Here is a 22730-nt window from a genome sequence, read left to right as displayed (position 1 = left end):
TTTACCGTGTTCTCCACCCCTATGGGCTTCAGGAAGGCATTTTAGTATAGACACACTGGTGGACCCAAACTGTTACACCCTCTGAAAAGTTGGAGTACTAAGCCTGGAACTACCTGATCAGGTCTGCATGTGCCACCTCTTGGAAGATGCTGGACTGGGGTTTGAAAGCTTTGGTAGACCCAAGCTACTTGATCTGTTGGGGCACCTTGTACCGTTGGTGGCATGTTCTGTACCATTGTTACTGTCTGGGATTTTCCACTACCTGGGATACCCTTGTTCTCTTGTTATGCAAGATAATGGAGAGCTGATTGTATTCAGATCTTACTTACAGAGTATTTTAAGCACATGTGGGATAATTGAACGTGACAGGTGAGTCCTTGATAGTGAATTGCTATGTGGAGGCCAAGCAGATACGATAGAATAGATCAGGCTTATGGGTCAGTTATTGTGTATATGAGAACTAAACAGTGTTCATGGTACAGATGGGAAATAGTAAAAAGTGACTTGGTTTGGTTTTGTTTTGTTTTGTTTTTTTGAATAGAAAAAGAAGCATTGCAACACAAATTGATTAATGAGTTGAACCAGAGATGGAAAGAAGATGAGGAAGGCAGGGCTTGGGGGAAAGAGAGTGACAAAGCTTGATGCATTTTATTTTTTTTTAATTTCTTTTAAAATTTGTTGTCAAATGAGGAATGTATAGCTTAACTTTAGAAAGCATTTCCTTATTTTATGTATTACAAATGTAATTCCTTTGTGAACAAGGTACCCTGTGTCAGTATCATAGCTCTTGATTTGCAGATAGATCCTTAATATATATGGCATTTAAAGATGAGTGGCAGTGAATAATTTGAGTAAATACTGTGTAGGAGGTTGGGTTTTTTAATTTAATTGTCTTGATGCAGTTAAACAATTGTTTCAAAGATCTAGGCATAAGATTTTGAATTAATGTTTACATATTTGCCTCCTACCAGATTTTATTATTCAGATTAACAGGTGAATATTTTATGTTATAAACTGCTTGAAGTATAAATCTGCGGAAGATCAAAGCCACTTGTTTCAAACCATGCACTGTGATCTTCCCATTAGTCCAAATTAAAACACATCAGACAGGTAAAGGGTTTACAGGATAAAGGATGGAATATTCTGCTTTTGATTAGTTGCTAGCAAGTAGTAATAGGAAAAGGAAGGATGTCCTAACAGCCTTTTTGTTTCACAGATTTCATTCTAAACACAAACAGTTCTATTGATTCCTTTCTTTCAGGCCCAGATTGTAAACAGTCACTTAATAGCATCCTTACACTTGGAGAAGACAACAGCAAATGCTTAATACTATATTTTTTTTTTTTAATCCAATACAAATTGAATTAATTTACTGTTTATGAATCAGTTAAGAAGTTTATATGTTTGACCTGTGGGTTCCTAAAGTCAAAATATATAATGATTAGTTTGCAATAGGTTTAGTTTTACTTGATTTTTAAAAGGTAGGAATCATTTTGCTATCACCTCTTACCTCTGGCAATGTCACTTGTTCGTTGAGTGTCTTTTGTTATAAAGCTTTCTTTGGCATACAGTTTCAACCAGACTAAAGTTGACTTTTTAATTTTGTGGAAGGATTACATTAAGAATTTTTATATTGGTTGATTCTTAGGCTAGTACGTAGTTGTGTTGGTTGTTAGCAGTGTCCTGGATGATCAGCTTTAGCTGAAGTGTTAGAAGCCAGAATCAGAACAGCACAATAGATGAGAGGAGTTTGGATTTGGATGGTGGGGATGATGAAGATGAGCCATAAGACTGTGAGTGGGTGTACACCGTAAGTGGAATACAAAGGGCAAACTGCATCTTCATAAGGGCATTTAAGACCGTTCTTCTGCCCGTCTCTTTAGCATTTGTCTTCCTGCTCTCTGCATGTGAATGTTCTTGCTCCCTCTCTTTCATTGGTGTTTGTGGGGCTGTGTGGTAGCTTACATCAGCTCACAGGGGAGCTGAAGCTAACCCCTTCAAACAGAAATAAATCATCTGAAATGGGGTGAGTTGGAGAGAATGTCTCATCTAAGTTTGTCATTTATGGGTGCTTGTGTCATGGGAAGAGTTCCATAAAATCAGTATGAGTGACAGGTAGGGATTTCACAGAAGACAATCAAAGCTGGAAACAGTACGGAGCTGAACAGGATTAAAAACTCTTTAAAGATGGGAACAGAGACACGGAAAACAGAGACTTTAGTGGTGTTGTTTGTGGTTTTTGTTTTTTGGGTTTTTAAAAATTTATTTTAGGCTTTAAGCCTGCAGTTTCTGCCTTTGCTAGCATAAAGGTGTCTTTAACACTGCCAAGTACTGTTGTATTTTGGCTGGTGTAACCTTTTATTTGCACTTTATATTATCTGCTCTGGGAAGGGATGTGTTTTCTGAGGATCTCGGAGGGGTAGCAGGGGATGTGTTGCAGTTTCACAAATAGCTCCTTCAGCAGCAGTACTGGCTAGAGCAGTCCTGTAGATGTGCTGCACGGTAGATCCTTCTGAGATGGCTATAGTGTAGCTGACAATCCTGATTTCTCATTTCTATCAGTTCTCTAGTGTAGTTTACCATGTAACTCCATGAATATGTGCCCCAATACTGTGAGAGGTGTGGAAAGACTAGCTCAGTGTTGAGGCTTCCTTCTTTTATTCATGTGTTTGGCTGCTGCTCTGGTTAATGATTAAGGAAAAACCCAACAAGATGAACAGACAAAATAAGACAGTTTTAAGCTTTGTAGACTTCTTGCCCTGTTCCACATTCCCACTCTCCATTCCTGCCTTTGTGGTTGTACGTAGCTGTATGTAGTAAAAGAGATGTACTGTACTGTATGTGTTGCAAATCACTGTCTTGTGCTTTAGCTTTTACCAGATCCGTGCATCTATGAAAATTCCTCCAAGAATTCCCCACAAATTAGAAGCTAGCTTGTTACATGCAACTGGTAAGTGCAAAAACTTCTGGTAAATGAGCTCATTATCTTGCCTTGCTAATTAAGGGAGCATGCTTTTTGTCTTACATTGTTATAATTAATATAAAAGTGTTTTTAATTTTGTTATTAACACAATAAAAATGTAAGTAGTTTCATGATGACCTGCTGAAAAACTAGCTTGTTCTTAGCAATGAGATTTAAAAATTGATTACAAAACTTGTGTTACTGTTTTTCCTGTTAATTCCTTTTGCTGGTAGTAAAACATAGTGACGCCTTTATATTAGTGTCCTCTGTTTTTTTCCACTTTGTCTTCATGTTTCAGACTAAGATGCCCAAGAGCTGATGTCATTTGCATAGGTATCCTCAAAGTGGTGGAGGACTTCAGATGTAGGCTCTTATATGGATTGCTGAGCCCTTTTTTTTGCAAAAAGAAGACTCTGAAAGGATACAGTCTTCCTGTTTCCAAACTTACTCTCTTGCTGTCCAGTGGCAAAATTGAAAATTGATTTAATCTCGTGGACAGAATTATCTGTTCCCTCATATCTTTTTCTTTTTTTAACCTGACACTCACTTTTGGTTTCTTTGTCCAGGCAAACTGAACCCAGAGTCACGTGTTAGTGCACTTCTAATTCTATGAAGCCCACACCTCAGCGCGCTGTAAAAATATGAGAAGCAAAAAATGAATTAAATTTTCAAATATAAGCTGGAATTCTTGGAATTGCAGGGAAGAAAAACTTACTACAGTCTGCGAAAATGTGTTATAAAATTACTGAAACCTGAATTATTCAGGCTATTTTAAAAATTAACTCTTGAGTAGAGCACCAATATAGATACTGAATTTTAGTCATTCTTCCTGAATATTTCTTGGATTTGTGTGAAATAATTAAATAAATAAATATTATGAACCAAGATTAGTCCACTTCAAAGGCAAAAAGAGAATTTAACTCAGCTAAACTGATCCTTTATTAAACAATACTTTCTTAATAGTGTCACTTAATGGTATGTTTAATATCACAGAAAAAAGTTTTTCGATTTCATGGTGAATATTAGAATGATCTTCAATTATTTTTCTGAAAAACTGCAATTCTGATAGTAAATTGTGACATATGTGTTAGCTTCTTGTCTCTCATTACTAGGCATAAAGGATGTACACATTAAGACTGCAACTTGACGTGAGTTTAGGTCAGCAATGCTGTCAAAAAAGAAATCAGGCTGTGATGCCCCCTGTCCACTCCTTCTTACCTTGATGTTGCCCTGTGCTCTCTTGGCACAAGTGTTGGATTTGGCCCAGGAACTCATTCAGCTGACAAGCAGCAGTTTTACAAAAAAACAAAACCAAAAACTGGGGTCCTTTTTCGATTAATCTTTCAGTTTGGTTTATCAGGTAGTTACTGATAATGTTTGTACCATGACAAAGCAGAGAGTAGGGTACAAACTGGTCAATGAAAGGGCGTTAGTTTGTCCTGGTGGATATGACAATGCTTGGTCTTGCTGAGGACCTCTGTCTTCCATTCATATTAGCTGCTTGTTTAATTTAGCAGACCTGGACGCTGTAGCTCTTAACTCACAGCTCTCCTGCTCACAGTGGTGGAATAGCTGATGCCAGTTGCTGTGACTGCATTATTTGTAGAAAATAGCTGTTCTTAGGCTAGGCATGGACTAGCACTAGAGGAATTGACCCACCATCTGAAAGTGTCTATTGTTGTTGACCGTAGAGGAGGCTGGACAGGAGCCCACAAGTTTCACTCTTGAGAATGATGTCCTGTCTTGGTCAGGTACTTCCTCCTGTACTTTTCTATCTATCTCTTTTTATGTCTTCCTCATACTTAACCTGTTCTAAATTCTGTTCCCTTTGACAGTGTCATGGTTTTCCCACTCCAGTCCAAGTCATTTTGCCTACTTGTAGCTCTCCCTAGCCTCTGCACAGGTCACCTGCAGTTTCCTTACCTTAGCTGTGTGTTTTCCCCTCTCTCACAGACTGTATTTGATCTATCTCTTCCTTTTATTTCCCCGAGTCAAATATACAGGCTCCGTTTTTCCCTTCTTTCTGTTCCTTTGCATCTCCTTCCAGCCCTTCCCAGCTCGTCATGAGGTCCCATGGTAATTTAAATCCAGTTTTCTTCCATTTCTATTTCCCACATCCTTTAGTAGTTCACTAGTATTGCTGAGGACCCAGAACAAGTGTCATTACAGATGTGACAGGGCAAGCCACTTGCTTCAGCTCCAGCCTTGTGAAGGTCTCTGGCTTTCTTGTAATTTAAAAGGAGATGTAGTCTTGCTCTAGAAAGTTAAAAGAAAAATTTATGTAATTCTAGCCTATGTGAGATTGTTTCAGATTTGAGGCTGTTCTGAATTCCTCCTTCTATCAGAAACTCATGGCTAGTTTTCAGGGGGGGAAAGGTTAGGAATGAGGTGTCTGTTTTTACAATGCAAGAATAAATTAATTTGCCGCTATTTTTTCCCCTGCTTTAGAGAGGTGGTTTTTTGTGTGGATAGAAACCTAGAAATAGTCTTGGCCAGTCAGCACAGAGGTGATTGTAGTTCTGCCTTGTTATTTTCACGTTTGTGAGGTCTTGCTCCCCACGTAGACGTGGCTCAGCCTTTTCCTGGTGTCAGCTCCTCTCTCACTTCTGAGGGTGCCGGTTCATGTTACACTGAACTCAGCAGAACCGGGGGCTGTAACTCAGAGTTGGACGCTGCGTCGGAAGTGGGACCTTGGCCACGCGTCTCCGTTACTTCTTTTGTATCAGACTGGAGTGGGAGATCCCTTTTGCTGATGCTCTGCAGTTATATCAGATTACATGTCATGTGAAACCACACCTACTCTGCCCTTCACCTCTAACAGATGACACGGAGGGATGTAAGCTGAAAGTGGCATTATACGTAGGGAAATTACTCTTGAATGATTCAGCCTTTGCAGGCTTTTTGTCCAGGACACTTAAATTGATGACATGTATGGAAGCACTTGAACAAAGACTAGTATTTTCACTTGTTTCTAGTTTCTGAAGGGAAGTTGAACTGAGATGTTATGAGGATTAGAGTGGGAATATTTACCAACTACAGTGATTTTCTGTGAGAGACCTGTAGACCCTAAATCTGTAAAGCGCAAACTTTACAGATTTTTTCTTTTGTGAGTTCTATTGAATTATTTATTAAGAAGAATAAAAAGAATATAAAAAAATGTTTTGCACTCCCGTTTACACAATTCCTAAGACCTTGTGTTTGTGAAGAGGTTCATGTTACTGGGTTTTCTTTTAGAGGAGTCATAAAATGTTGGTATTTCTGCTACTTTTGTTTTTCCAAGTTCCATCTTCTTTTATGCGTTGTTTCACAGGATAGAGCCTGTCGTGGTATTTCCTGTGCGATAATCCCTTGCTATTATGCTAAATACTTCCTCAATAACTATTTTAAACCATTCTCATTTCTTCTACGAGTCTTTCAGCCTTTTTTTGGCAAAGGATTACCTAACCATTTATCACATTTTTCTGGGCTCTTTTTGATGAGCAGCAGACTGAAAGCAGAAAAGCAGAAAGTGTGGTATTGAATGAGAAGTGTAAGACTCAGGTGGGACACTTGGAACTGGTCTGGCCAGAGTAGTATGCAAAGATCTGGAAGGAAGGAACAAACCACCTCTGTTCTTTATTAATTCAGTGGAGTGGTATATGTCATTTAACCTCTTTGCCTCATTTATAGGTAATTAAAAGTTCTCAGTGTGGTTAAACCTTGCAAATCAACGTGAATGCTGGATGAAACAAGAAAGATTTCAGGTTTTTTATTAGAATTTTTAATACCTAGAATGTCTTGCTCCAATTTGGAACAAAGCAAAAATTCTTTAGTTTAGAACTTGCATTAAAAGGAAATAACATTAAAAATATTGGTACAGTATTTCTTTGAAACAAAATGCATCCTTCAAACTCCAGCAGTTGCTGACTGAAACAGAAACTGCTGATTTCATTGATGTTACAGTTTTAATAGTGGTCATGAAACTGACAGGAATGATAGTTCCACTTATTAGCTGTTCCAGAGTTTCCAGATTCTAGGCCAAATACATTAATACTTGTTTGTCTTTTCAGGTGCAGATCTTGCCTTTCCTGCTTCAATCCATGACAATATAGTTTGCAGTAAAACATTTCAGATTCTTTACAAAAATGAGGAAGTTTCTGTGAATGATGTGATGATTTTCAAAATAAAAATGCTGTTAGATGAGAGGAAGGTAACGTGCCATTCAACTTTACTATATTCAGATAATTAAGTCTTCATTATGTGCAGTTTGGATTAGTATAAATAAGGGACCTGAAAAGATTTCATGCTTCTACAATTTCTTTTTAGATTGAGGAGTCTCTTAATGAAATGAATTTTCTGCTAACATTAGATCTACACTTCACGGATACAGACTATTCGTAAGTTTACAGAAGATTTTATTAAAGCAACGATACATGTTAACTTTTTAAACTGTTTAAATCTGTATTATATGTAGATGTATTGTGTTCATATTAGACATATATTAGGGTTAAAAAAAAGAAATGCAGTGCTGAAAACTTAAGATTTCATAAGTGGTTTATATCATTCTGATTTTTATATCACTCTGATTTTCTTTTTTTTTCCTGGGGGAGATGTTATTGCATTCCAAAGTACAGACCTATGCTAAATTGCTGTCTGCCTCAGCTATTAATAACTAGCACTTTAAATATGTTTTTTCTAATTGTATGTTGTTTTTGTTTTAATTTCTTTTTAGACCAGATGACCTGAGCACACTACAGCCAATTAGTAGCCGAACTTTAAAGTTGCACTTTAACTTACACCGAGGCCTTCATCATTACGTCAATGTTATGTTCGATTACTTCCACCTTTCCGTCATATCGGTTATAGTCCATGCTTCTTTGGTTGCTCTGCATCAGCCATTGATAAGGTAATCTCTTGTTAACATGCAAATAAATGATTGAGTGTGCAAATATGAAATGTTATAAAAAATAGAATACTTAGGAAGGAGTTAAATCCATGGCCAATATAGTTTTCTTTATGATGATTTTGGAATTCAGGGATGAGAAAGTTCTTGTTTTCAAAGTTACCTGGAACAAATCTTGAATTTGTTTTTGTTAGAAATAAGAGTATTTAGTGTAGAAGAGAGGTAATACCCAAGACCAGAGAAGAGGAGGAATGTATAAGTATCTGTATTTGTACATGTATATTTATACATATAAATATTTATACATTTTCTTAATGGGGAAGATCTGCTGCTCAGTCTAGTTAGTGACTGAATTAGATGCCATCAATACAAATAGGGCATCTCCTGTTAGCTGTCTTCACAGTTTTCAGTAATGGCAGCGATGTCTGCAGATGATGCATTTACAATTTTCTAAAGTAAATGGAACTAGAGAATTTAATTTTCTCTTTAAAAAAAAGCTTTTGCCTAATTTTTACTGAAGCCTTTTTATTTCATTTACTTGTGTCACCCTTTGCAACCTCTGTTTGCCTTGCTTCTCTATGTCAAAAGTAAGTGTGTAAAAGGGCCATACAGTCAGTCACACGTATGAAGTGTTCTTTACATCACTTTTTCTTTAGAATATCTATCTTTGCCTTCTTTTGCGGTCTTCAAATACTCCAAGCTCCTTCCCCCAAGTTTCTTCACATTCAAATTCAGGCTCTGACATCAATGTCCAAATGTCCAAACCTTTAGCTTCAGGTATTCCCACTGCTTGTCACTGTTCTCACATCATGGAAAGCTGTGTTTCCATGTATGTTAGACAGTTGTTCTTTGCAGTACGACTGTGCTGGTTTGGAGGATTCAACTGGCTTTTTCTCTTTTTTTTCTCTTTTTCCCCTCCAAGTTGGATTGTTTTAGGTGTGGTTATATAGTAACTGAACTGGCACATCTGAAGGTATGGTGCAGCATTATTTGGGAGAGGAACAAGTAGTGAGGAGGTGGGAATTATCTTAAGCTAGTATTGTTGTTGAAAACTTAATCTGATAAATAATGCACCTGAAGTAGTAGCACGCATGTAAAGTGTAAGTTGTCACACCTTACCACAAGTGAAAGTCGAGCTTTTCCTCTGTTTTGATCCCGTAGCTATAGGGTCAAACTTCACTTCGTTGTCAGAAAATGAGAAACAGATTTTGTTACTAATTTTCATCCAGAAATGTTTTTGTTCCTTTTCCTGCTGACTTTTTAAAAGGTTGCAGAACATCTGAGGTTTTTCATACAATTTTTCCTGTTCCTGTCTTTTGAAGTGGTGATACAATAATACTATTGAATTTTAAACCTCAAGTTGATATAGCTTGTGTAAAGAGATATTGAAACAAAACAGCAACTTCCGTGCTTCTTTAGTTATCTTTAGAGTAGAATGTTACTGGTGTTCATATTATTTTAAGGATCCAAGTTGTCCTTTAAATCAGTTTGGGGTGGGGAGAGAAATAAACTTTGAAATGTGCAGTATTTTATTTTGGCTGGGCAATCCCATATTATAATGTTTAGCAAATACTTTGCAGTTGCCGTGTCCATACCCTGCTTGCTTTTCTGGAGCACCTCTTTCTGAAAAACCTGAACATCGCAAACTTCACTCCCCTTCATCTTTTGGGCTTTCCTGGGTGGCAGTTTGCTCCTCTGTGTGGGTCACACTCACATTACTGGTATCCCTTCCTTTCCTCGGGAGTCACTTTTTGAGCATTTTCAGAGTAGCATCCAGGTTCTCCTTCTCTCAGGAACAACCAGAATTAACACTTTCCTTGAAAGAGAGGAAATAATTCCACTTGTTTACAGCCCTGGAGTCACGTACAATCTACTCTTTTTTATTAACTTATCATCGTTTATTTCTGCCCATTATCTAGAAGTTGCCACTTTCTGTAGTAATTCATTTTTCCTAGCTCTGTGTCCTCACAAGGCTACTGCTGTAGGACGCTCTTTTCTCCCAGGGGTTCAGGATGAGCTTTCCTCCTTAGCAGGCAAAGGTTAGACATCCCTTAGGAAAACAGCAACAGCAGTTTGTGTGACAGCTTTCCATCTGCTTGCTGCTGCCTTGTTTTTAGGAGAGGAAGTCCCCACAGCAAAGTTGGCGGGAAATTAATGCCTCTTACCTGTTTCAGTTCAGAATTTATCTGTATGGCTTAAACTTTCAGGAATATTGTTTAAATTAGTTGAGTTTGGTATTGGAAATAATGAGGAAGAGCTTCCACAATCTCCTGGCACAGAGTCTGCTGACCTTCGTGGTGAGAGATGACAAGAGAACAGCTGAGGGTAGTAATTTCTTAAATTTCTCCAACTAGCCAGAGATATACTTTGAAGAGAACTGCTTTAGAAGCACCGTTCCCCTAGCACAGCACCAGAGACTAAAGATAACTGAAGTATCTGGGCCATCCTGAGAGGTTTTAAAAGGGCAGCCCACCATGCTAGGAACTTCCAGGACATTGCTGAGAGTCCTGTTTCTACTCCTTTTGAAGAAAAATCAAGAATTTTTTTTAACTGTGATAGATTTGTGACACACAGTATGTTCAAATTACCAGCTCATTTGTGCTTTTTGCAGTTTTCCTCGCCCAGTGAAGAATACGTGGTTGAACAGGAATGCACCAGCACAAAACAGGGACTCTGTGATTCCTTCTCTTGAAAGTGTGGTCTTTGGCAATAACTACACAAAACAGTTATCAGCAGATGTAAGAAACTATCTGTATAACCTTTTATTTTTATTTGGTTGGGCAGTGTGAATTTCATCTTTTCTGCAGAAATATTACTTGATAAAGAATGGACTTTGTTCGACTTACTGTGGTGTGATGTGGGAAATGAGAAGAATTCTTCCAAAAGGCTGTTGCATGCTTCAGGAACACGCAGATGGAAAGCTTACAATATTTAGTGTTTAATTGTGTTTTTAAGATATTGCAATCCATTGAAAATCACAAAAATGTGCAGTTTGTGAAAAGCGGCAATTTATTTATCTTTTTTTGGTATTCTGTTAACACTTCATTTACTGTACAAAAATTAATATGTGCCTCATTTTTTTTCTCCTTTTTTTAGGGTTGCAGTTTTGTTGTGTCAGAGTCTTTCCTCAGCCATGCCTATAATTTTCACTATACTCTTTGTGCCAGTTTGCTGCTTGCTTTCAAAGGGTTGCATAGCTATTTTGTTATGATAACAAAGGAGCTCTCCTCTTCTCACCGAATTGAACTAGGTATGTTCAATTGAATAAAATACATCACTGTCCTGTCAGTGTTTATTAAGAACACCCCTCTCCTAGACTAAACTGTCATTAATTTCATACATATTTTATATCTAAAATCTTTTTTTCTCAAACTGAGCTGGAATTTAATGAGTCAGGAAAAAAAATTAAAAAAAACAAGTATTGTTGTGTTAATCATAAAATAAGGAGATAACAACCTGAATTCATGCAAATGTAGGTTTTCTTGATGGTCTTCATTTGACCTGTTATTTCAAATCACTATATTTAGTGTTGAGAAAGTTAGAGAAACTCTTAATCTAAGTAGCATGCTGCACTTGTGTGTTTGTTATAAGGAAATGTATATTTGTATAAAAATTGTAAGTCTGTAAGCTTTGATTTGAAAATAATATTACAATAGAAACTTACCTGAAAAAAGACCCACAAGAAGAAATTGCTGCTGACTCAAGTTTACAGTGTAACTTTTTAAACAGACTTAGTTACAAAGGAATTAGGAAATTATCTGAATAGACAAGAACTGTTTCTATAAAACTTAGTAGTTAAAATATGCTTTCAGAGAAGCTTTTTCTTTAATAAACTTAAAAGTAAACTCTTATAGGACAGTCTTACAGAAAGAAATTTAAGTTCTATGGCAATGAAGACTTCTAGTAACTGCATTTGATAAAAGTAACTGTGAAAATATTACATAAAATGTAATGTATGGAAATGTATGTTAGATTTCTATAGAATGCAGTTATATTAGAGAGCCTAGCCTCAACTTGTGAACTAGGAGAGTGATGAAAGGAGAGAAGCAAAATATATTGGCATTATAAAGGATGATTTAGACATTTTCCTCATCAAGCCTATACTTTTTTAGTCTTGTAAAGTTCTATTTAAATCTGAAAAATGGATCTTTTGGAATTTACATTGATTTGAGACAGCATTTACAGATTTTTGTATTGTTTAATTTTACCAGTGTCAAAACTAAACATTATGAAACAGTAAGGTTGGCAGTTGCGATATGAAGACTGTTGTGATGTGGTCAATGAATGATTCAAACAAAGAATATTTCACTTGTATATCACAAAATACAAAGCTATTTTTTGAAAAAAAAAAAAAAAAAAAAGAGGGAGTGCATTACAAATCTGTACATAGAAAAATACCAGAAACTGAGGCTTTTTCTTTATAGAAGCAAAAATACTGCTAGTTAGGGAACAAAGAATATTTCTGTGTCAGTTATCTTAATCTTGATATGGAGGGGAACACCCTATTAAAGGAATGACTCAACTCTTAGTCTTCCTTTTAAGGACAAAATATACTTTTTCCCAAATAGAATCTGTTAGCACTATTGTTGTTGAAAAGATAGGCTTAGACTAAATCTTGATACTTAAATGTTTCAGGTGGGACCTTCGTTTCCCCCAAAACATTCCTACAAAATATATATGTAATAGAAAAAAGCTGCCCATTGAGTTGCATAGTTGGATTGTATCTTTCAAACCTCACTGAAGTCACCAAAAACATCTCCATAAGCTTCAGCGGAACTTGAGTCAGACCTTTTGTCATTTCAGTGGGTAATTTAGCATACCTTTAGGAATGCAAGCTTGAACAGAAATGCTCAAAATAAATATATGAAGAGAAAATTACTGCTTGCATTTAACATTCATTGTACATATTCTGCTGACGGTTTGTTTCCTGGGGGGGGTTTTTTTGGTTATTTTTTAAGTCTCTGCTAGAATTACTTTGTTTTCTTATTTGTAAATCTTTTTCTCATTTATTTCAGTTATTTTGTATATACATTGATTGGGACAGTTGATATAACAAAAAGGACTAATAATGTAAATATTAATTATGCTACTATTACTTACCTTTTGCTCATGAAAAAAACTAATGCCTACCATTAACGCTGAATTTTATACTGTTGGTGGATTTTCTAAAATCCATCAACAGTAAAAAAAAAAAAAAAAAAGCTGTGTTTCTGTGATGTCTGCAAACAAATTGAAACTCTCTGGACTTCACAAAGTACACAATTGTCATTTGCATTTGGTTTTCATTTTTAAAGTAAATGAACTGTTTTATAGTGAAGATTTTATGTCTGAAGTTTAAATGGGCATTATGGAAGAGAATCTCATGTCCTGTTTAAATCCCAGAATTATCATTTTAATTTTAAATTAAATTATTATCTCTTTAATTTTGTTTCTTCTGTTTGCTTTGCTGTTGCTCTGTCATATAATTTTAACACAAGACAGTGATTTTACAGAAGCATGTGCAGCCAACTGTTGGACTCAATAACTGTCATTGAGCATTTAAGTATTATTGGTTTCAGGAAATAAAAAATGCTAGTTTAATGTACGTCATGAGTGATATCTAATCTAGAAACTACACTATAAATTATATGCTTTCATTTACTGATCTAACTGCACTAATTGCTAGGCTAGCAATAAGCTTTCTTACTAACTTTAAGGCAAATAATAAATCACAGATGGAAAAAGGAGTGTAGTAACTAGTCATGTGTGTGCAATCCCTATAACTAGCCAAGGCCAGCATGCAGGTCCTTTATGAACGCCTTCTCAGAAGAAAATATCCACGAATCCAGAGAGACGCCTACCTAGGTATGTTTTCAAAGCAGGTGATACAACCCCTCAGATTTTTATTAATAATACAAAATACTATATTCTTATTAATAACACAAAATATTATACTACTACTAATAATATAAAATATGATACTCTTGTGTAAACAGGAACACTGTTTCACCATTCAGCCGTGGTGAACGTCTGTTGAACTCTGATAAAGTCTACACAATTGAGCTATTAGTTATTTCTAGATAATAAAATGAGAAATTATTACTGGTTTTTGGTTTACTGTTGTTCTGTTTTACTAAACAAAAATGGCTGAAGAGTTCAGTCAGTTGTCTCCATTTAAATAAAATAGCTAAAAATTATACTTTCATTTAATTCATCACAGACTCAATTTTTTTAGATAATTAAAGACTAATACTTTCTCTTCCTGAGAAATCTTTCAGGTTGCTTCTGGTATCTCATTGATTCTTCCAGACACTGCACAAGACGTTCTCAAAGCTTCAGGTGCATTTGTCCACATCTAAATGGCCAGTTCTCCCTTTGGAGAGTGTCAGTGTTGGCCTGATGCTGGACAAAAGACAGCAGTGCTGTTTAAACACAAGGAAGTTTGTGATGGCAAAAGAATAAAATGCCAGTTAAGTCTCGTTGTAGGTCACCAGATTTATCATATATAACTGCATTTTGTCTTGGTTTTAAAAATAAAACAAAACTGTTGTTTAGCAGGGCCAGCAAAATTCCATCAGATATTTGCTAGGTGAACATTACTGCTATAGGATGTTAATATTTAATTTCCTTTTGTCTGATATTCTCTCTACTCTGGTTTTGGTTGTAGTTTTTTATTTATAACATTGTAGTTTGGGATTTTCCATAATTATTTTAGACTTCAGAGTTTTAAATGTTGTTCAAAGCCTATTCTCAATTGCAGTGTGACGAACGAGATAAATAATCAGTATTGTGTCCCAAAAGTGGTATCATATCTGAAACTGTTTTCATACATTTTCAGAATGATTACCATCAAGTACTGTTTAGCTAATATAGGTGTTTGTAGTTTCTTTCAAAAACATCATCTGAACTTGTTTCTGAGAACTTCATGCATTTCTGCAGTTTGCATGTTTTCTCAGAACTTTGAGTTGTGTGAGTTAATTTGTTTGTCACTGAGTTTAAACCTAAGTATAATGGATGCAATTAGTTGAAAATCAACATCTACTTACCAAATCTAGGTGGTATCATTCAAAAACAAGTTGAGTAAACACACTGTTGCCATTCTGTAAACCTCTGTTAATTATCCGTATCTTAAATTTATTATTGTGGGATTCAAGGCATGTTTTGTTGGTGTATGCTTTCAAGAAATATTGTGGGTTTTTTCCTTAATACTCTTATTTTAAAAATGAATTTAAATATAAATATTTGTTACAGACAATTTTAGGGTTTATAGATTGATTCCTTGTTACTGGTGCCTCAGATGAAGAAGCAAATCAAAACATAGTACTGAATTATTTAATTGATCAGAACTTCTTGAGTAGAATAGGAATGATTAACAAGGAAATACATGTCACATGAAGAAATAAATCTGTTTGCTTTATAAATAAGTCATTCAAGGTTGAGATCTAGTTCAAGCTGCCATACCATGGAAGATTGATTTGCTCTTAACATTGAGCTATTGAGAGAAAGATCAATTAAAGAACTGTTTTATTTGACTAAAATATAATTCCTGAGACAATTAAAGAGTTGTATTTGTATTAATGTAGTTTGCAAATCAAGTAAATAATATACTTGTAGAAAAATGGTATTGAAGTACGGTATCTCTAGAAAATCTGAGGTAGAAGAGGAATTGTAAATGATGACCTTGCTGCTGAATAGCTGAGCAGCTCACAGTGGAGAATCTGCAAACTGTACCGTCTAAATTACAGTATTTTCAAGTATAATTTTGAATGGAAAATTGGTGTCCTTGACAAGGTATCATGATAAGTGATCATGATACTCAGTTGCAAACCTTTTTTTATTAATTGTATTCTGTCCTCAATCTCAGAAGTTACTAAGAAATTATTTTAATGGAAGTTTTACTTGATTAAAAATTAATTATGGCACTTAATAGACCTTAAAGTTTTATTTGATGGGTTCTTTCCATTTAATGCTTTAAAATTGCTTTGGGAGGTAATTTGTTTTAATCTGCAACTTGGAAAGTACATTTTTCATGGATGTGTCCTTTCATCTTTCCAGAAAACATAGATGTAGAAGTTCGTCTTACAGAATTGTGTGAAGAAGTAAAGGTACAGGTTTTTTTCATGTATTAAATAAGTGAAATAACTATAAAAGTAGAGTATGCTGATTTCATATGCTACTTGGGAATAAAGTGTTTGTTTCAGTGATAACATGCTGTATGCTTTTTGCCAATGCTTATTTCAACTCTTCCTCGTTCAAAGAGAAATTGCTCAACTGACTCCAAAACTTAACTTGATCTAGTGGCTTGAAATGTCAGTAGTAGCTGTGGTAACTTTTGCATGTCATTAAAGAGTATAGAAAGGTGGATTACTTGTATTAAAATCACATTTTGAATTTTCTACATTTACAGTTTGAATTCTTTGTTTATGATGGTATCAAATAACAATGTTAGAAGATCAAGCAGTAGTAGTAAGTTGTACCAAAGCAGATTCTCCAAGTCATCCCCTCATCACGAAGGACTTCTGATGCTGTCTCCTTCTCCTGTTTTCCTTGTATTCTTAGGGATTTGTCTCCCCAACTGTCTCCTTAGTCAGAGCTAGCCCCAGCCAGATAGCTAATGTAGTTGTCACAGCAAAGTTTAAAGCACATATTTTAAAACTTTCTTGAAAGATTGTCCTTGCTTTGCTGCTGAGTTGGTCATCTACCCAGCTTTTGCAGAACAGTAGGCTTACCTTTCATTACTGTAGTAGTAGTATAACTGCAAGGAAATATAATACTGGCTTTAAAAGCGTATCCCTTGTACAACTGCAGACAGAGCCAGCACAATTAGCTCTCTGTGGGCAGATAAGTAATCTTACTTTAGATATTAAAAGTTTTTTTACATTTCCATAGCTTCTGTGAATTCTTTAGTTCTCCCTTAGCTTGCTAATGTGTGTTTATATTTTTTCCTTTTTCTCCTTGACTTCTTAAACCCTTTGCCTCAGTGCCTGATGTGCCTGCAGTTAGTTTCTGAAAAATTACATTTTTCAGATACTTATGGCAGGGCACATAAGTCTGTCAATCTACAGTTGAGTTGGGTGGAACTGTACCACAGGACTATAGTATGTTGTTAATAAAGAAAAACTTGTTTTGCACTGAATTTGCCTTTGTGTGATCTGGGTCTAGGAAGCCTCTACTATAACACTGCTTCCTGATTATGTTTAAAGTACATGTCATATAAATGTTATTGTGAAGTGTGACTGTTCTGAAATTGAGATATCTTTATTAAATTTTTACAATTGTACCAAATTTGAACTAACATACCAAGTATCAATTTTCTGTTTTCTAATTCCTGTTTCCTGTTCTTTTCAGGGACACTCTGTTTTTGCATGTTAGAAAATACAGCAGTTACGACTCATAGTTGTGGTTGCCATAAAGAGGATTGTTGCTTTAATTTAAGATCAGGAGTTGTAATTCTAAAAGACAACCTTAAAGCAACATAAAATTATCTGTTAGTGATGTAACATAGGTTAATTCGGTTCTCATATTCAGGCAAAACAGTTCTTATTTGGAAACTACTTTTTAAATTAAATTCTCACCTAAGATAAAGTACACTTTTTTTAATTTTTTTGTCTGTACTTTTATGGTCTCATTTCTTAATGGTGTAAATATTTTTTCCTAACTTCAGAAAATGGAAAATCCTGATGAACTGGCAGAACTTATAAATATGAATCTTGCTCAGCTTTGCTCACTTCTCATGGCTCTCTGGGGGCAATTTCTGGAGGTCATTACCTTACAAGAGGAGGTCACAGCATTGCTAGCACAAGAGCATCACACGTTAAGGGTAAGTATTGACTCTGGTGTTAGGAACTGTGGCACCTTCTCCTACTGGGACACATTGTTATGGAAATGTGTATCAAAATGAGACTCCAGATGCTATTTTTTCTGGTTTTATTTGGGAAAGTTAGTTGAAATCATAAAGGGAGTTGTTGTATTGCTTTTATTAGCTTGTGTATCATGTTGTTAAACTTATTATTGGAATATAATACATAAAATACCTTATTTATGGTTAAGAACCAACTAATTCATTGATCTTTGGAATAAGAAATGCTATTCAGAAGGCAAATTGCAGTTTGTGGAATAAGAAGTATTTATGTAGAACGTTATATTTTTCTACAGGAGCCACGCCTAATGCCTACCCTGCATTTTACTTCCCTACTGCATTTAAGCTGCCTGCTTACATCATAAAACAAAATGTACTTTCTTTCTGAATTAAGAATTTATAACATTCATAAGCTTTGAAAAGGCTCTTAAGTGGGATTTTAAAAAAGAAGAGATGTATTGGAAATTATCTGGCATGTTAGTACATGTGTATATGTATTAAAATATATATAGTGAATACTTTCACACACAGATGATCTCTGTGTGTGTGGATACAGTTGCTGTGGGCTTTCTACACACAAAACCACAGCCAAGCTGGTTCTCACAGTGGAATATTTTCAAATATGAACTAAAGTGTTACCCTCATTTTCTAATAAATATATTTTCCCTCCCGTCTTTTGTGGCCAAGGATTTGAAGAAACTTAACATTTAAAAATTTTCAGAGTGAGATTCAGTAAAACAAAACCAAATAAACAGTGACACTGCCACCGAACACGCAGCTTGATCTTCAGCTGGCCCAACATCTTTACTGTCTCACATCGCTATCTTTGCATTTATCTCACACACACATTACAGAATAGGTAATTTTAAGAGATTATCTGGAGGTGATTCTGGTAAAACCATTTGCAGAGAGCTTGTTAGATGGTCTGGTTAATGAGACTACATGTTATCAGTGTTTTGTAATAGTCACAATCCAAAACAAAGTGTGTTTTAAGGCTTTAGTTCTCTTGAGATTTCATTTGTCTCACCAGCATTTCTGTCACTTGCATCAAAACCCTTTCTGTTTTGGTTCTGGAGGGGAAACTGATTATGAAGAATACTTGAACTGTGGTTTTATGTACAGACTCAATAAATCACATTGTTTAATGAAGGAATCATGTTTGTGGAAATGGCCTATTCTGGAGAATAAGTGGAATCTTTTAGAAAGAGCACAAGGCTTGTTTGTTAGATGTGCGAGCCATAGGAAACGGTGATCGTTTTACTGGCTCTGTGTGAATCTTACTTACCTTTCTGTGCTTTTTGTATAAATTCTGTAACCCTTCGGGTTAACTGTGGAAGGTATGAAGCAATAATACTGTTTCATTTAATCTGCACTTGCATTCAACTGCTGGTATGTTAGTGTTTGACAAATATATATTTAATAAAAACAAAAGAATTATTAGTGTTTTTATTTTTACTGCTCCAGTGTTTTGTTTTTTTAAAAAAAGATACTGATAATGAGATGTACTTAGCTTCTTAAATGTGGTTCTTTTTAAAGTCTCTGATTCTCTCTAGCTGTCAAACACCTTAAGAATTCAATTTTACTGTGGTTATTCTAGGAAATATAAATCAAAGTAGTTAATTAAAATATGTGAATGGAGATATTGTGCATATTAAAAGTATTTCTGTGATGCTTTCCAGTTTTCACAAAATTTAAATAGGAGTTCCCTTCCTCCCTTCTTTTTTTTTTTTTAAGAAAAGTATCATTTGATTTCACACCTGCATTTTTCCAATTGTTATTAAACCCACTTCTTTTGTTATCTGTCGTTATGCATAAATAAACTTGTTTCAAGCACCACATCATATTAAATTTTTGCTTTTTTAAATAAGAAAAAAGCAAATTATTCTTTAATAAAAGCTGTAGAAATACTCTTTTATGGAGGTGTGAATCCACACTTGCAGCATAGTGCTGTGGGCATAAAGAATCTTACACAGTGCTCAGTGTAGCTTGCTAGTGGGGGACACAGAGTCTCTAAACTTAGGAGTTTTCTAAGTTGAGCTCAGAGATAACCCTTGTTATAACTGAAAAAGCTGAGCTTACTTATTTTTCAAAGGAGTGGCTAATTGCTATTTCTTACTCAGTTCTGCAGTTACTGAATAGATACTACATTATCTATCCAAACATCAGAGACTGAAAAAGAGGTGCAGGACGTGGGTAGTCTCAAATTTACCTTTTTATTTAGAGCCTGATAGTGAAGAGCAAGCAGACTGACTCTAAAATTCGAATAATTGACATCAAGAAGGAAATTCTGCTTGAGCCAACTTACAGAGAACCAGCAATGTGATACCTGATTTTACAAGCACTAATTTGAAAATGTGACACTCGTTTTCTGTACTCTAAGATGTGAAGAGCTTGTGCAAATACTTTGCAAATATATGTAATGTTATATGTTACACAAATATATGTATATGTTAGGTTAATGATTTGACCTGCCTGATGATCTTAAAGATCTTTTCCAGTCTTGGAAATTCTGTGATTCTGTGTGATTCTGTAATTAAAATATATTAAAAAGATGTAGCTCCACTGGGCTTCCCACATGGCAGTAGAGCAGGAGCCAGCAATCCATAAATTCAGTAAATCTTTAAATTAAAAAGAGATGGTAAATTTGAGCCTTGACATTCATAAGATCATGTTTGGTTCTTGATTTTTCGATCATGTTTTGGGGTGCTTAGTATAATAATTTGTAATTTTTATTGATAATATCTTGAGAATTTATATTCTGAGTGTTCATATAAACTTATTCGGGGAACCTTCAGTGATCTTGTTTCACTAGAGGTATTATTGGTACACGTCAAATGATGCAGACTTTCTAGTTAGTGAATTTAGTAGAGATTTCTGAGATGACCTACTGACTCTTGAGAGATTATCTGTCCTTTGTGGAATAAAATTTTTGTATTATACAAAATTTCTGTCCTTCTAAATCAGCATTTTATTTTGGAAATTGGTACTCTTGTATTCTCTACTGGTTGCTAAATCTCTTTTAATGTTACCTTTTCATCTTGCAGTATTTATAGACTATACCCTCCACGGGAAATTTCTCCCTGGGAAAGTTTAGTTTTAATCCAAGATAAATGCACCCTTTTAGGGAGTCATTCATCTGACTGATTTAGATATTTCTATTAAAATACCCTGTAGAAAATGCCTGTCATTTGTATTTGTTCAAACGACTTTCACCCTCTTTGCACAGATGCTTATAAAACAGGTATTTCTGATGAAGTCTTTTTTGAGAATAGTGTTATAATGAAATAATATAGTTTAACTATTTTAAATTATTATAATTATTTTACTTAAGTATTTAAATACCTACCTGTTTTCAAATACTTTGACTATTAAGCGCTACATTAAAAAATCAGGAACACTTTAAGTACACTAGCACATCCATCAACTACATTATCACACTGATAATGTTTACAACTCTGTTTTATTGAAAAAAACACCTAGCGTATGTTATTTTATATTACAAAAAGTTTGCACACTAAACTAGTTCACCTGTTTGTTCAGTAGTGACATCTTCTGGTAGGTGTGAACATGCTTTTCCAAAATTATTTAATTCAGTTTGATTGGTCCTAAAATACGAGAACTGAGAATAAGATCTCAGACTGCTACTCATAAATGTGCGGGAACTCAATATAGATTCCACGGCAGTTTTTCTGTCTCATTTTTCCTCCTCTTCTATTTACACTGGAAGGACCATAAAAACCATAATTTTGGGAAATCTGTAGGGACTAGGAGCAGTGGATGCAGTTTCCTCCTGCAGAGTCATTGTGGAGTCAGCCCAAGTCGGTAGCGCCTGAATCACTGGCACCAGCTGGTAGTCGCTCTGGTTCTGCAGAGCCTGTGTAACAGCGTCCTAGCAAATGCCTCCATCCTTTCATAAGTTGTACAAGTTCCATAAGTTAAGCACTGATTAACCATAAAAAACTACTGTTAGTTCGTGTTGGGGGTTTTTTTTGTTGTTGTTTTTTGTTTGTTTGTTTGTTTTGTTGGTTTGGTTTTTTTTAAATCTCTCCTTACTATTGATTTAGGCGAGCTTTTGGAGCTTGCTTTCAACTAGTTTTATACCATTGCTATTACGCTCAGGGATGTCTGGAGCTGGTAATCAGATTTTCTTCAAAAGCACTGGAATTACAGTTACCAGCAGGATTTATTGCAAACAAAAAAGAGTGGCAGGATTCTAAAGATCTGGTCTCCATACAATTCCAGTTATTTTTATGTCATCAAGTGATTGCTCGCACCTAAAGTCAAAACCGCCTTGCTTGCCTTCTGGGAAACCGCTTTGTGTTCTTTTCTTGGCTTGAACCACAGACATATAATTGAGCAATATTCTTGTTACTATTTTATTTCCTGTTACCTGATTGATTAGGATCTTTAATTCATTTTTAAATTGCTTGGTTTAGAACAATAACCAGTTCACTCTTCATGATCAATTGTTCTAAAGTCTAGTTTTTAACCTGTAAAATTGTCTCTAAGTCTATTGTATAACAATCTTCTCCCTTTCTGGGAAAGGTTGGGGATTAGCTCTGACAAAATAATGTATTTGGAAGGTGGATGTCTGTTTAGAAAAGCTGTCTGGGAGAACACTGGGGAGTACTTAGGAACACAATTCTAATCCCACAAGTGTATTCATAAACTAGCATAATTTCTGAAAAAAAGCAGATACCTCTTGTGTGTGTGTGTGGCCACCGCTGAGAGTGGAAGTTGCATTTACAAGGGCATGTCAGATTTATTGGGTTGTTTTTTTTTTTACTTCAAAACATTTTCCATGACTGTTCACAGATTATTTTAGCACTGAGATAAATTTTGTATAATATAGTAAATGAAATTCTGGGAGGTTGGGACAGGACTTTCAGCTTCTGGTGCAAGTTAGAGATTGGGAGTTTAAACTTTGTGATTTGGGATTGTTTGCTTTTTGTTTTTTAAACCACCTTGGAGAAAACTAACTCCCCTCCAAGTGCTCATGTCTGAACAAAAGTTGATGTAGTCCTGAAAGTTGATGTTTGCCAGTTAAA

The 22730-nt window shown here is 35.3% G+C and overlaps 1 protein-coding gene across 1 annotated transcript in view; it reads left to right on the top strand.

Annotated features, from left to right (window-relative positions):
- Nucleotides 1–2877: 2877 nt before the first annotated feature.
- FAM135A (family with sequence similarity 135 member A) overlaps nucleotides 2878–22730 on the top strand; it is a gene marked incomplete at its 3' end in the record, with an annotated part of 37242 nt that continues 17389 nt past the window's right edge. Inside the window, exons 1-9 of the mRNA XM_029087248.1 lie at nucleotides 2878–2950; nucleotides 7012–7151; nucleotides 7268–7338; nucleotides 7674–7847; nucleotides 10456–10582; nucleotides 10941–11094; nucleotides 13611–13688; nucleotides 15879–15928; nucleotides 17488–17643. Of these exons, the coding sequence (XP_028943081.1) occupies nucleotides 2893–2950; nucleotides 7012–7151; nucleotides 7268–7338; nucleotides 7674–7847; nucleotides 10456–10582; nucleotides 10941–11094; nucleotides 13611–13688; nucleotides 15879–15928; nucleotides 17488–17643 (1008 nt within the window). The remainder of the gene's footprint in view (nucleotides 2951–7011; nucleotides 7152–7267; nucleotides 7339–7673; nucleotides 7848–10455; nucleotides 10583–10940; nucleotides 11095–13610; nucleotides 13689–15878; nucleotides 15929–17487; nucleotides 17644–22730) is intronic.

This window comes from Antrostomus carolinensis, unplaced genomic scaffold (genome assembly GCF_000700745.2).
Source record: "Antrostomus carolinensis isolate BGI_N321 unplaced genomic scaffold, ASM70074v2 scaffold44211, whole genome shotgun sequence".
Classification (NCBI taxonomy): domain Eukaryota; kingdom Metazoa; phylum Chordata; class Aves; order Caprimulgiformes; family Caprimulgidae; genus Antrostomus; species Antrostomus carolinensis.
This window is presented reverse-complemented; position numbering and strand designations above follow the sequence as displayed.